The following is a 15,998-nucleotide window of genomic DNA, read 5'->3' on the forward strand; positions in this document are numbered from 1 at the left end:
CAGACGCGGCAGTGATGTGCACTTGTGAGCCCAAGGTCACCCATGGCTGCATGTCGGGGAGTGCATAATCAAACCTGGCTCGCCAGATTAGAAGTCCGCATTCCTAACCACTACATAAAATAATAGTAATGCTTCAGCCACCTCATTCTCTGTCGTCCCCTTCTTCTTTTGCCCTCGATCGCTCCCAGCTTTAGTCTCTTCCAGGGAGTCCTTCCTTCTCATGAGGTGGCCAAAGTATTTGAGTTTCATCTTCAGGATCTGGCCTTCTAAGGAGCAGTCAGGGATGATCTCCTCTAGGACTGACCGGTTTGTTCGCCTTGCAGTCCAAGGGACTCGCAAGAGTCTTCTCCAGCACCAGAGTTCAAAAGCCTCAATTCAGACACTGAATAGTAGGGGTAAATAGAACTGTGCTCTGTGGAACCCCACGGAGAGAAGGCACAAATTGATGACAACTAGTCTTCATTGGCAACTCTGGGATTCCATCCATGAGGAATTATTTGAACCATAAATAGTGCAGCTCTCGTTTCCTACTTTTGTCTCTAAATCCTGCAACACGATGGCATGGCCTCTGCATCATAGGTAGATCCAGAAGTAGCAACGAAAAAGACAAAGATGAGTCTACTTTTCCCTAGCTCCTATGATTCTACCCATGATATTATAGGTTGTGCAATATCAGACTCATAGGCGCTGGGATCTGAGAAGAATAAATTTGAAGGACAAAGGCATCCTTTACTAATGCAGAAACAATGGCAAACTACTGTAGCAAGTATGTTAAATCATGGCAAGAAAGGACTTGGAAATCATGTCAGAGGAGCTTTCTATGTAGTCTACTGAAGTAGTGGGGATGAATCTATAACAAGCGAAGCAGTGCTAGGAACAGGGGTGTCAAGGCACCCATGAATGTATAATCTGAATGTATAGATCTGAACCTAGATCAGAGTCAAATGGTGACCGTCTTAACAAAAAAAAGTTTAAGTATTTCAACACAATAGCAACTTATTGAGATTTCATAGAATCATAGAATCATAGAGTTGGAAGGGGCCATACAGGCCATCTAGTCCAACCCCCTGCTCAACGCAGGATCAGCCCTAATCATCCTAAAGCATCCAAGAAAAGTGTGTATCCAACCTTTGCTTGAAGACTGCCAGTGAGGGGGAGAACACCACCTCCTTAGGCAGCCTATTCCACTGCTGAACTACTCTGACTGTGAAAAACTTTTTCCTGATATCTAGCCTATATCGTTGTACTTGAAGTTTAAACCCATTACTGCGTGTCCTCTCCTCTGCAGCCAGCAGAAACAGCATCCTGCCCTCCTCCAAGTGACAACCTTTCAAATACTTAAAGAGGGCTATCATGTCCCCTCTCAACCTCCTTTTCTCCAGGCTGAAATGGATTTGCTCCATTTGCATCCACTTTGGGTGACATTTTAATTTTTGACTGTAAAGCTCTTCAGGATTTATGCATGAATTGCCTATTATTATATTATATAGAAAATACAGTGACAGCAATAAAACCACTGTGATTGAGGGGCATTTGAATCAGATTGGGGGGGGGGGATCTATTATATTCCCATGACTGATATTGTAGAACATTTAAAAGTACAAATGATGAACATTTGTGAACTGTTACACTATATAAAATGTTCTTTATGCAGAAGCATTCCCTGGCCCTAAAAGAAGACATGAAAGCACAGTTAATAAGCAGTCAGCAACAATTATGGAAAAGGAAACATAGCAAAATGTACAAAGCAAATACAGTCTTCAGAAACCCCTCTTTCACATATCTGGGATTAGCATGCAAACACATAAAGCTGTTTTATATTGAATCAGTTCCGTTGTTCCAGCTAGTCTAAATCTGTAGTCTTTTCACATACAGTTTTTTTCCCCAGACCAGTTTCCTTTTTTCCTGGTGATGCCATTGAATGAACTTGAGATCTTCTGCACATGCACTATCACTGGGCTTTGGCATGGTAATACTTAGCTGAGCAGTTTGCATAAAAAGGTGTTGCTGCAGCAAGATGGAGCAGTTGGAATGGACATGCTATGGCTTTGTGGTTGCTTGAAGAACTAGGCCAAGCAACTTGATAAACAACCAGGGCTGCAGGGAACATGTCAGTTCTGAAATACTTGTTTGCCTGTAGATGCCAGTATTAGCATATCTACATCCTTAGATTGACAGATGAATGCCTGGAACCACCTGGAGACTTTGCAGGGAGAGGGGGAGGTAATGAGACTTCCTGCTAAATCCAGGAAGTGCAATAGTAGTTCAGCAAAGTCTTGGAACACCATTATCATCATTATTAAATTTTAGCTAGAAGTGATGTCAAATCATCAATGACTTTCTCCCCCTACTTATTTGAGAACTGGTGGAGAATGGGGGCACTTAGGTAAAGTGTGGCCTGCTGAAAACATGCATAGAGTTGGAAGGGACCACACAGGACATCTCGTCCAACCCCCTGCTGAATGCAGGATCAACCTAAAGCATCCATGATAAGCATCTGTCCAGCCTCTGCTTAAATACTGTTAGTAAGGTGGAGTTCACCACCTCCTTAGACAGCCTATTCCACTGCTGAACTAATCCTTCCAACCAGTAACAGCACAAAGAACATGTATTAGGGCAGAGAGATCCAGGAGTTGAGAATGGACAGCTTCATGGAGGATGCACCTTGGTATCATTCCCAATGATGCTGACCCCTAATTTTAGAACCCTGAATTTTAGAATGAATAAGTCAGCTACCCCCTATTATCCAACCAATCAGTTTTCTTTGGTCATTGAGAAATAATGGCTTCAATGACAGAACTGCAAGGAGAACAAAAGGCAGTTACTGCTGTACGTAGTCACTGAAATAAAAGGGCGTCAACTATTCTCATTTTGTATATGAAAAATTAATTCTGGCACAGTGCTTCAAGAATTCCGTTTATTTAAACAGGGCACAGTTTATATTTCATCGGACTAAATGGCAGCATGTTCATTATGTTCCATATTCAACACAAGGTCCTTTGTATCACTAGTTCCAGGAGCTTCATCGCTATTGAAATAGAGAGAGTTCTCAAAATTTTCATCTGGCAGTGCTCTCTGATTCCTCTTCTTATAGAAGTAGTAAACTGCAAGAGCAGCTCCAGATAGGATGAGGATCACCACTATAACCACCACTGTAGCTTTGCTGTGGGATGGTGTAGGAATCTCCTCTGTCTTTCTTGGTTCTGTAAATTAATGTAACAGTAAAGGATTGATATCAATGGAAGTCAGACCCTGAAAACATCTGGGTTCTCCCAATGTCATGCTTCTCATTAATGAAATTTTGCCCTTTAAGCATCAAAGAGCTTTTGCTTTGTGTAAGTAATGACATGACTTGCTCCAAAGAAGACCCCACTGTTTGTGGAAAATCAATTTCCAATATATGATCATCTTATTTGATTATAAAACTCTTACCATTATATTCTGGAAGTTTCACAGTAGTAGTAGGCACAGGTTCTACAACTGCAAAACAAAATGGAAGACAAACATTAACAAGTGTTCAAAAATGTGTTGCTATATGGTAATATTTCTAAATTAGATGGTTTGAATCTTTAGATCCCAGGATGCTATGAGCTACCCAGACAACATCCCAACCCACAGCCAGTGTAGTGTAGTAGTTAAGAGTGTTGGACTAGGATCTGGAAGACCAAGGATCAACCCCCTATTTCATGCCATGGAAGCTCTCTGGGTGACCTTGGGCCAGCCCCACTCTCTCAACCTAATCAACTTCACAGGATTGTTGCAAGGATAAAATGGGAGAGAGGAGTGTGATGTAAGTTGATTTCGATCCCCATTGGGAAGAAAAGCAGGGTATAAATGAATTAAATAAATAAGTGCCAAAGAAAAAGAGATGCAATATCTCCCTCCACACTTCTTGCTGTACATTATTCCACCACCACCCCTTGATCTTTTCCTCCCTGACAGCCACATTGCCCCAGTGGATAAATATTGTGCAGATGCTGGAACTAGGAGAAATATCCATGGGCTCTTATTGCTGCACAGAGGCCAGTACCTGAATATTACACTGATTGTATAGATGTATCTTGATTTCTCTCAATAAACCTTGCCTGACTATTCTGCTGAATTCCTACTTCTGTCATCATTCCAACTTTGCATTAGAGCCATGTCCCGTTGTAAAAAATGTCTTTAAATAGTGCTTGGTGAACCCAACCCAGGTTTGGATCCATTCCTCTCTAACAAGTCAGCTGGCAAGAGATGGCAGAGGAGGTCTTTCTCTCCTCGGCTTGGTTATTTGCTGTAACTCTCTTCCATTAGATTCAATGCTTCTCTGAAAGACCCTGCAGGGAAGGATTTTTGAATGCTAAACGGCACACCCCACTTTTTAAACCATAGTAAGCATGGATATCCCAACCGAGTAAATGCCACACGGAAATTGTCAAACATGGTAAACATTAATGCTCTCACTTACCTTTGGGTTTTTTACAAACATAGCCAGCGTAGGAAGTGCAATAAGCATTATTCCAGGTCCCGGATGAGGCATACATTTCCACACAGTCCTCCTCTCGATGAGTTGAAGGCTCTCCTGTATTCCAGTTGACAAAATCCACCACGCTGTTGTCCAGCCATAACCAATTGCCTAATATTAAATTAGATCACAGATTAAGAGGGAGGTTGTAGTAGGACTCTTGCTCATTTCTGGCTTGGAATAAGCACAACTGTTCAATGGTTAATTGCCTGAACATATGGGTTCCAGCCATTTAATTATCCCTGCCATGTGTATAATGTTTTCAACAATGCAATATTTAAGGCAATATTTCTTTTCCACTCAGCAACTTGCCTGGCAACTATTTTCTTTCGTGAGGTAAACATACCTCACTTTAGCCCAGTGGCTCCCAACCTTTTTATCACTGGGGACTGGTCAACGCTTGACAATTTTACTGAGGCCTGGGGGGGTAGTCTTTTGCCGAGGGATGTTGCTGCCACCACCTGAGCCCCTGCTCCACTTGCTTTCCCGCTGGCACCCCTGATTTCCCATCGCCCACTGGGGGGTGCTGCCAGCAGCAACTGTGCAGTGCCACGCCAAGGGGCAGGCCCAGCCATGGCGGCCACCGGAGAACACCAAAGGTGAGCCAGTGGCAGAGTGGCAGGGCAGCCCCCAAGGCAACAGTCGGGGAGGAAAATGAGGAGGAGCCGTGGCCCAGTACCGACTGATCCACAGACCAGTCCCGGTCCCCGAACCGGGGGTTGGGGACAGCTGCTTTAGCCTACCACTCTGCTCAGTAAATTGTTGTTGAGTTATTTCCTCAAAGGAGAGCCTGGAGTTCTCCTACAATCACAAATCATCTCCAAACTACAAATTCGGATATCTTGGAGGACACAGGAGCTTTAGAACTCCTTCCCACCTGCAAATTCTCTCCTTCCAGGACATTGCCCCAAATCTCCAGGAATTTCTCAAGCCAGAGTTGACAATCCGACTCTTGACATAAGAGCCCTGTCTACAGCAGAAAACATTCTGGGACAGCCTAAGACTCCCCTGCTCAGCAAAGTGACAGGATACAACCCACTCTTTTGACAGTATGTTTGCCCCAGTAGAGCAAACCACACTTCCAGGAATCTGTTGGACACCCTCTTCCTATGTGATAAGAACCATGTGTGGATTGAGAACCAGATTTAAATTCCAGCTTCTTAATGCATTCCATATAAACATGGCTAATTTTCAACTCCAGGATGTGTGCTTTTCTAATGTGTACACTTTTGCTTAAAGAATAAGTGGGCTTCAATCAGCTTTCTAATACAATTTGACTCAATTCCACTCCTCCTTACTACAGCCCCATGTGGCTTTTGTCCATGTAGGTTCCTTGAGTCCCAGCCATACTTTTTTTACCAGCTCTAAAGCTGGTGAGATCCATCCTAGTATCAGATGTGACAAAACTTGCAGACAAAGTTGGCACATTTTAATGTCTGGAGCAAATTCAGCTGCTTCATTTTCCAAGACTCGTTTTACAGAGCATACAAGCCGATTATATATTTCACTCTAGCCACCTCACAAATAATTTATTGAGAGAGTAGAATATCCTTTGTTGAAATAAAGAAATAAATTCTGATCAATATTTTGCTTTGTTTCTTCAAGGATAAAGATCAGTTTAGGTGAGCTCCCAAGAGGGTTGCCAACTTTTTAACTGGTCCCTTGAGTTGTCTTTTAATATAAGTATGATCTGTGACACTTATCAGGTAATAGTATTTACCTTCAGCCCATTAAAAGATTCAGTTCCCTACATCCACTCATTAAAAGAACAGGGGGCCTTGACTTGGATGGCCCAGGCTAGCCTGACCTTGTCAGATCCTCCCAGGGTCAGAGTGGGTCACCATTTGGATGGGAGACCACCAAGAAATATCAAGGGTGCTACGCATAGGCAAACAATGGGAATACTATCTCTTTGCCTTGAAAACCCCATGAGGTCACCTGAAATCAGTTGCCACTTGGTTGCACTTTCCATCACCCAAAAGAACAGGTATTTTTTCCTATGCCAGTCAGCAAAGCTTGCAGGTCTATGACTGATGTCCCCCAGCAGTTTTTCTTCCTAAACAGCAGCTGTGCAGAGTTCTGAATTGCAAGGAACATTGTACAAGGGGATAGCAATTAACTCCCACCATCACCACCCTAGGCTATATTCCCAGCTTTTAACTGCAGAGCTCCTTTTTGACCCATTGGAGCCTGGAGAGAATCCAGGTGAGTCCACATTAGGCCAGATCATTGCCGGAATGAACCATGGCATTCTGTTGATCACCCCATGATGCACCAGGAGGGAATTAATTGTGGGGTGGGAAGGTAGGGGGAGGGGTTTGCCACTAGGGTTTGTTATGTTTTAATAGGTTATATAATTGTTTTATGTGGGGTTTTATTCTGTAATCTGCCATGAGATGGTCCACAGATGGTGGGTAACAAATCCAATTAATAATCACAAACTCAATCACAATCACAATCACAATAAATATTTAATCTCAAATTTATTTTCGTTATGGGTGAAAAATGATGACCAGAAGGTATAGTTGAAGACCAGAAGGTATAGTTGAAACCTTCATTTGTATTTGCCAGTACTTAGCTTGTTAGAAAATTTTTAAGAAACATTGATTGTTTATATAAGAAAATGCTAAAATATTTTTTAAACAGTACCTTTCACATTCTTGAACATTGCTATCCAAAACGTCCGTGCCTTATTTTCAAGTTCTTCTGTGTTTTCTGCTAAAAAGCTTGCTTCTGCTGCGTCAGCTACTGAAACTAGAAAAGCATCTGAAAAATATCAGTGAGAAAACAAATGAAAATTACTTAAGTGAACTGCTAAACCAAAAGCAGTGGTCTTCCTATTTCCTTTTTCACTGAGGTTGTGTATTAGTTCAAGCATTATTATGCCTCGATGGGAAGTTTATGGGCTTTCACACAGGACCACTCCATGACGTTTTTAGTTTTTCACTCCTTGGATTAGCCATGGAGCTATATGCATTTGAGAAGGTTTCTGGTCCACACTTTGAAATCTTAATGGGAATATATATGTCTAGCTACTATTAACAGGCACGGTTCCCTTGCCACGTTCTTCTGCCTTCTCCATGACCAAAGGCAGAATCTACAGCACAGTCATTTCCTTTCCTTTCCTTACTCCCCTCCAATCTATTCTCCAGTGAAACTGACAGGGACAAAAAGCCTTATTGATTGCTTTGGCAAATAGCTCTTTCTCTCTTTTCTAAACTGGTACTGAACAATGGTGCACATAACAATAGTTAAATTTTTAAAGAAACACTGCGCGAAATCGGGTGAAATGCTTTTTATTGTGGTTCCAATCCAGCTGAGTATATGGATGCTGAATTTGAGCCTAATATTGTGTTGAATTCTTTATGGCTGACTCAATGTATTATCATCACAGCAAAGGCACAGAAGCAAAGTATTTTCTTTCTTTTTTGGTTCAACCATTTGTAATTCCATGAACTAAGATATAACCCCAAGTGCCTGGATGCTTAAGAGGGTGGCTAAAGTTGGAAAGACCATGTATACACACATATACATACACATACTGGAAGAATTAACTGCAAGATTTTTAATTAGATCCAGAGTAAATTAACCACTAATGAAACCACTAACGACTTCCACCAATTCCTATTTATTGATGTAGACCCTTGATTTGCCTCTCATGCTATTGCTGAGGGTCCCCTGTCCTCCAGGAGCAGCATATTAGAGAGATGGGGAGGGGGGGGGTTGCAGATATATTCTGTTCTACTGACAGGTGCCTTAAATGAGCGGAAAAAATTAGTCTAGGGCCCATTGTGCAGAACAGGAAAATCTATGTCTAAAGTGCATCATCTATTGTGTGCAGAATAGGCCTAGATCCAACCAACTGTTCTGTTCTTTCTTATCTCCACAGTGGCCCCAAGGGAAATCCAGAAATGTCATCTATTTAACACCTTTATGCAATGTGAGATAATGACTACCTAAGCCTGGCTCCAGGAGTACCCTATGGAAAGCTTCACCTTACCTAAATCAGGTAGATAAACATCAGCCAGATAAGCTGCCTTCCCAACCAGGATCACTTGCATCTTGTCTGGGTTAAGCTTCAGTTTGTTTACTTACACCTGTTCAGCCACAGCCTCAAGAAACTGGCCCATGGTCTTCACAGCAACCTCTGTAGGTTCACATTAGGAGATGCAAAGCTGAGGGTCATCAACGTATTGGCAGCAACTCAGTCTAAATCTCCTGATGCCAGTAGTTTCACATTGAGATCAAAGAGCACTTGGAATAAAATAGACCCTTGAGATTTCTCACACACCAAATCCCAGTTAATTGCCTCATTATCAGTACTATATATTGTGATAGCAAGTTTTACTTGCAACCTACTTCAGAAACCATTTGGGGCTGAATACTGGAATATGAACAAAAAATGTAAATATAAGACATATTTATTTGCATTTTTCGTCTAATGAGTGGTGCTACTTGCCTAATTTTAAACACTCCAGCGATGCTCTGGACCAAGGCTTTTTAGATGAGGATTCAAAGTAGTAGCAGTGGCCACGGAAAGGAATCCAGGATTTATCTTCTGATTCTGGACACTTTCCTGGAAGTTGAGGAACTTCTGTAGGTGCCTTCACTGTACAAAAAGAAGTTCCATGGAAAGCATTAACAAACTTGACAGTGCTGCCTAGATTTTCATGCAACCACAGGTGAGGTTGTATCCTATTTGCTTGTATCTCGGCACTCTCCATGAAGCTTTCAAAGCTTTCCTCCAGTCTAAGGAGCCCTGTTCTAACTGACGTCCCTTTTCTGTTGGAAAAAGAGCTACTTAAGATGGAGGAAACTGCCTAGACTGGAAGAAGACTTCAAAGTTTTCCAAGCTGAATGGCAAGATACAGGCAAATACATGTAAACCTAATATTCTCTTAGCACACCCACACCAGAGAATGGGCAATGACTCAGCAACTCACAATATATGTGAATCAGCAAAATGTGTATCTAAGTTTATACTCAATAAAGGACAGTACATTTATTTTATGGAAAGCTTTATTTTATGGAAATCATGTATATGCTTTAGGATGCTTTAGGATGCTTAGGGCTGATCCTGCGTTGAGCAGGGGGTTGGACTAGATGGCCTGTATGGCCCCTTCCAACTCTATGATTCTATGATTCTATGATTTTACATACTGAAATCTTGAGCAAGGATAGAAGAAGCCATAAAGGCATGTGTGCATTCATCATTCTTTAGGAGAGATGCCTTGTCATGCTCAGAACAGCTGAAGCAATTTGTACCTCATCTTGATTGTGTCCCTACATTAAGGGTCAAACTAGATGTGATTTTCCATACCTATTTTTGTCCCTAGACATGGACCACAGAATTAGCTGGCCTTATTTCTGAAGTGATACTCATTAAATATTTCCTTTATTAACTGGGTACATCTTCATTTCTCTCTGAGACTCAGTACTCCACATAATGAAGAACTCCCCTGCATTACAATGCTGTAGCATTGTGGCCATGCATTACAATGCTGTAGCATTGTGGCCAAAAGAATGAAAATTGCTGATTCAAATTTCAGCCTTAAACTCACTATTTAGTGGCTGTAGACAAGCTACTCGCCTAATCAGATACATCATAGGGGAATAATAATGATAATAGAATTTTCAGGGAAATCATTGAGGAGAGCTCCATCAATGGCTAGTAGCCATAGTGACTGAATGGAACCTCCATATTCAGAGGCTGTGAATCTCTGAAACTCAGTGGTAGGAGATGAATGCAAGCCTATGCAGAGTAGTTCTAATCTAAGCCAACGGAAATGAGTGGTCTTCCTACTCTGTAGTCAGTCAGTCAGGGCATCTTTATTGGTATAAATACTACACTGCATAGGATTGCACTGAATATCAGAGAGAGTCTTGGCCTCTATATGCCCTGTTTGTTGGCTCTCCAAGACAACTGGTTGCCCAATATTTGCCACAGGATGCTGTAGCAGACAAATGTCTGGGCTCAACCATCAGGGATCTTTTTATAGGACAAACTAAAATTCACTGTGATCATGTGTCTGAAATACTTTCAATACTGAAAACACTATACACGGCATTTTTAGAAAGCTGTATTTCGTTGAATGCTACAATTTTACTTGATTGTGCCCATCTACAATTCTTTTTGGCAGAAATGGGTATTTTCCCCTTTTCCACTTCTCTTAGAGGTTAGAAGACTGATCACAAGTAGTTTGGCCCTAAGTCAGTTAAAAATCAGCCTGTTCCATTATAGAAGGAAACAAACTTCATTTGGTATCTTCCCACCCCACCCCTTTCTGGAAAGGGGGAAAACTGGTTGTGCCTGTGGAGAACTGGGTATCCGGCAACACTAGCTCCTTGTAGAACTTCCAAAACATTGTTTGCTTTTTAAAATTTTCTGAACTATGAAAGTAATGACAGTTAATTACAAAAGGATTTGAGCAGGTATTTCGTTAGATGTTAAAGTTACCCAAGCGACAGATAGTTCAAATCGTGCATTACTTACCATCAGATGATTTACACAGCGAAAAATAATTTTCATTGCATGATGCGGTTTTCCACGTTCCAGCAAGATCCAAATAAACACAGCCAAATTTCCGTTTTGGTTCTCCTGGGGCCCACTTAGTGTACTTCATTGGGAACTTATCAATCCATGTATATTGCCCAGAGGTCTAAAAATTAATACTCACATGGTAAGAGGCACTAGTGATTACGTTATTATCAAGAAACATTAGGCAGAAAAGCTTTTTATTCATTAATCAGATTTATCCCTCACCTAAAAAATGCCTTTAGAGCAGCTTATAGTAAGTTTTTAAAAAATATTTACATTAAAATGAATTGAATTTTAGGACTTTTGACTACTCGAAGAAGTCATAGCTTGCAATCAGCTAAGTGAATTAAACTGTACAACAGCTAAACAATACAAAGAAATCAAACCTTTAAAATACAAACTAAGGCTCAACCCAACTTAAATAACGTTGGCAGAGTTTGAATAGGCAAGCAAGTCGAGCACAAAACTGTTTAAAAGAATATAATAGTTTTGTTTAGAAATGAGTAGAAAGTAGGAGAGTCCCGAATAATTGTTGTGACCTGACGGGAAGAAACAACAGTGTTAAACAATGGCCCACCCTGGGCATCAAAGAGGCTAGGTAGGCCACTGATGCCAGAGCAAAGAGAATTCCTTTTCCTGAGGCTTTCAAGTAAAGGGTTATGCTTTAACATTTTAATAGCCAGCTTTTAGCCCAAGAACTGTTTTGGGAGACTAATTTTAAACTGTTCAATGTTTTGTACTGTTAATAAGCTCCGGTTGGGTTTTTAACCATTTAAAACTTTCATTGTATTTTTCATATTCATTATGATCTATTTTGCAAGCTGTATTGGGCAGATTTCTCTGTAGAGGCAGCATAGAAATTTTCTAAATAAAATGTGACTTTCTCCCTGAGTGCCATGTCCGAACTCAGCCCATGTTTGTGTCATTTCACCGACCTTCTTAAAGAACACAAGTATCACAAACTTAATAAATAAATATAGGTTTATTTAAACAGTACAAGAATGAATCGTTCAAAAATTTGAAATGTACACAGAACTTTCACGAGATAGGTCATCATTTGAGGGATGTTTTCTGCAGTAATATCCCTGGAATTTGCCACTAACTCTATGAGTGGGATTCAAGTGGGTAGCTGTGTTGGTCTGAAGCAGCACAACAAAACATAATCCGAGTCCAGTGGCTCCTATGAGTGGAGTTCATTCTGATTTTGCTGCTGACCACTAGGAGGTAGCAGATCACAGTTAAAATACCTTGTGAACATTTTCATGGCAGCAAGAAATAAGGCAACCTTCCTGGATACTGTCAGCTGTTCAACAGCACCATTCCCTTATTACTGGCATCCTTTTAACCAGTGGTCCCCAACCCGCGGGCCGCAGCCCGGTGCCGGGCCGCGAAGGCCTTGGTGCCGGGCCACGGCTCCTTCTTCCCTCCCCCTCAAAGCGAGAAGCTCGCCAGGCTGTGAGCAAATCGGCTGCCATAGCAGCCGATTAGCTCGCGGCCCGGCAAGCTTCTCTCTTCGGGAGGGGAGGGAAGAGAAGCTTGCCGAGCCGCAAGCTAATCGGCCACTTTAGCGGCCGATTTGCTCGTGGCCCGGAGGGGCCGGGAGGCGGAGCCGCGGCCACCGGCATGGTGGCGGCGCAAACGCGCCTGTGCGGACTGCCGCGCATGCGTGTTTGCGCCCCTGCCGGAGCAGCGGTCCGCAGCGAGTGTAAGCTTGCGGACCGCTGCTTTTAACCATGTACCTAAATGCAATTAAACATAAAATGCATTGTGCGAATTGAGTTGCATCATCCCCAATGTCTGAGATTTGTGAAGAATATAAGAACATTTGAGTAAACCCAAGTAGAAAATTTGGTATATGCCACTTTATGGGCAGATATGTACTCAACTTACCCTATTGCTGTTCAGACCAATCCATATAGGCCCATTATATTTCAACATTCGCAACCACAGGACTGAGTTGATGAAAGGATCTAGAATACTGGCAAGATCATAGTCTTGTCGTTCACAGTTTTTCTGGGCATCATTCCATGTCATTTTGGTTTCACTGAAGAAGTAGCTACCATTACGAAAACGGAATAAATGTACTGGTGTGGCTGAGGGATCAACAGAGGATTTGGGATCTGCAAAACACAAGAACATAAGAGAAGCCATTTTGAACTGGGCCAATAGCCTTTCCATACTGGGTCACACAGTGGCCAAAATTGAGGTGTCATCAGGAACTTCACCAGTGGGGACAGAACTCTAGAAACCTGTGGTCCCCCAAGCACCAAGAAAAAAGAATATCACTGCCTTGAACATCTTTGTGGTTTTGTGCAGTCCTGCTGATGGATTTCTGCTACGTATGTTTATGTATGAGAACCAGTTTGGTGTAGTGGTTAGGAGTGCAGACTTCTAATCTGGCATGCCAGGTTCGATTCTGCACTCCCCCACATGCAGCCAGCTGGGTGACCTTGGGCTTGCTACGGCACTGATAAAACTGTTCTGACCAAGCAGTGATATCAGGGCTCTCTCAGCCTCACCTACCTCACAGGGTGTCTGTTGTGGGGATGGGAAAAGGAAGGCAATTGTAAGAGGCTTCCTTCTCGCAGAGAAAAGCTGCATATAAGAATCAACTCTTCTTCATTTCATAAATTGCAAAACAGAATTAGAAGATGCAAGATTGTAGGCGTATAAAGGTTCTATCAAATTAATTAGTCATTGGAAGAGTGACTATGGCGATTTCAATGCTGAGTGGACAGTCATTTTGCCATTATGATGATCCCTAGAGCAAAATTTGCCTTTTTTATTCTACAACATAATACGGGCTGAATGGAAATGGCACTTTGGGAAAAGTTTTTAAAATGTAAACCTACTCTGGCAAACCTGGAAAACCACTGCTCTAAATATATTCTATAAGCCCATAAACCACTTGTTTTAATTGAAGAATGTAGGAGATTATGGAAATTTAATCAAGTTTTGGATAAATTAATTTTCTTTTGATGATCAGAAAATGGTCGGCCAATGGGCAGGAGTACTCACCTGTGCTTGTTTGACATATGAAGCCTTTCTTAGTCCCACAGTAAAAATCATCCCATGTCCCCACTGCTTTAAGAGGCTTAATTCTCATTGCAATACAATCTTCCTATAAAGAAAGAAAAACAATAACCAAATATAGTTATGGAAGACCACCCATTTATCTTTTTCTTAAACAGGAATAACCCCAGAGCTGCCAGAGATAGAAGCAGAAACTTCAGATCTTGTGTTGTGGCTACAGACTGAAGAGATTTGTGTCTATACACTCAAAGATGACTCTGTTCAATGAGGCACACAGTTTTCCTAACACAATAAGACAATAAAAAACAAGCTTCCAAAACAGATTTGGCCTTTGCATGTGCTACAATCAGCTCATGTTTCTTGTTCCCTACCCTATTGTGCTCAGTGCCCAGAATCATGACACCAGCTATGCTCAGACCTGGATCTGCAAATAAGATTGTTAACTGTTAGGAAATTCCTGGAGATATGGAGATAGACCTTGGGGACGGTGGAGTTTGAAGAGTGGAGGGAACTCAGTAGGATATAATACCATAGAGTCCACCCTACAAAGCTGCTGTTCTCTTCAACAGAACTGATCTCTGTAGTCTGAAGATCCTTTGTGATTCTGAGAACAATACACACATACACAAACATCATCATCATCCTCTCGTAATGTGCTATTCCTTTAAAATAATTTTGTCCATCCATGTTGCCTTTTAGGCACGTAGCTCTAATTTTAGGCCTGTATATTGAAGAATGTCACAAAAGAGATGAGTAAAAACTGAAGTAGCAGCAGAGTCATAGTCCAAATATACTGTAGGATTAGCAACAACATATAATCAAATACCCACTGTCATGCCATATGCAGATGTTGTCTTTTCTGTGGCCCAGTTGGTGTACTGGACTGCCCTTCCACTGGTCCAGAGGTACATCTGCTCTTCATTGAAATCATTTAATCCAATCCAAGCATCACTCGTGAAATTGTTTAAATGGAAAGTGAGGAAGGCTAAAAAAGGAAGAGGGGGGAGGAAACCACGGACATGACTAACATTTTGGAATACGATTTGTCCAAACAAGCTCAAGAAGTCTAGAATGGTCTTAAACGTTAATTCATTAACACTTGAACAAGAATTGGGCAGTCAGAAATGAAAACGTTATAAAAACTGCAAAAGTATGATTAGATTTGCTATTTGTTACAGGTTCCATATGTTTGATCATCAAATCTTGATTGTGTACATTTTACATTTGACTGAAATGGCCTATGGCCAATCAATAAACTGAATTAGCTTAGTTATTTGTTATTTTATTAAAAGAATCCTGAGTATTCCCTAGAGTTCCTCTGGATAGTAACATGCTCTATAGGCTTTATCTTACCTATATGCATAATTCACATTTATTTTATCAAAAAATACATGTAATGAATGGAAGGTATGCAAAATAGGCCAAAGTACCAATGCTACAACCTGGTATCTAAAATTGTGAATTCCAGCTCTTTACTTCATTTGTACCATACTTCTCTCCCCAACAGGGAACCAAGTCGCCTACCTCATTCTCCAATCCTCCACCATATTGTGGAAGTATACCGAAGTATAGTGGTAAACACATGAAAGATTTATTATTAACAACCCTCCAAAGAAAATCACAAAATAAGCAAGGTGGTATTTCCGAAGTTTTATCTACCACCATAACCATAGCACACCTTGTACACGTTCATTAAGGATGGTAGCCAAGTTCCCTCCAAAGTTAATACAAACTTTTCGTGCACGATGCCAATCATTTTGGTCTTTCTCCTCATATCCAAATATTTTGTAGCACTGAGAGAGAGAGAGAGAGAGAGAGAGAGAGAGAGAGAGAGAGAGAGAGAGAGAGAGAGAGAGAGAGAGAGAGAGAGAGAGAGAGAGAGAATTAATAGTGGCTTAGGAATTCCCAGCCTACATCATTATT

General features: G+C 41.4%; 1 protein-coding gene across 1 annotated transcript in view; it reads right to left on the bottom strand.

The window, feature by feature from the left end:
* Nucleotides 1-2,903: 2,903 nt before the first annotated feature.
* Nucleotides 2,904-15,998, bottom strand: part of LOC143820537 (macrophage mannose receptor 1-like) — a 50,844-nt gene continuing 37,749 nt past the window's right edge. The window contains exons 21-30 of the mRNA XM_077303497.1: nt 15,754-15,868; nt 14,906-15,060; nt 14,061-14,163; nt 12,933-13,162; nt 10,998-11,163; nt 8,964-9,113; nt 7,154-7,270; nt 4,448-4,615; nt 3,433-3,480; nt 2,904-3,203 (exon numbers count right to left, since the gene is read on the bottom strand). Of these exons, the coding sequence (XP_077159612.1) occupies nt 2,953-3,203; nt 3,433-3,480; nt 4,448-4,615; nt 7,154-7,270; nt 8,964-9,113; nt 10,998-11,163; nt 12,933-13,162; nt 14,061-14,163; nt 14,906-15,060; nt 15,754-15,868 (1,503 nt within the window). The 3' untranslated portion in view covers nt 2,904-2,952. The remainder of the gene's footprint in view (nt 3,204-3,432; nt 3,481-4,447; nt 4,616-7,153; nt 7,271-8,963; nt 9,114-10,997; nt 11,164-12,932; nt 13,163-14,060; nt 14,164-14,905; nt 15,061-15,753; nt 15,869-15,998) is intronic.

The sequence above is a fragment of the Paroedura picta genome, chromosome 11, assembly GCF_049243985.1.
Source record: "Paroedura picta isolate Pp20150507F chromosome 11, Ppicta_v3.0, whole genome shotgun sequence".
NCBI classification, from domain to species: domain Eukaryota; kingdom Metazoa; phylum Chordata; class Lepidosauria; order Squamata; family Gekkonidae; genus Paroedura; species Paroedura picta.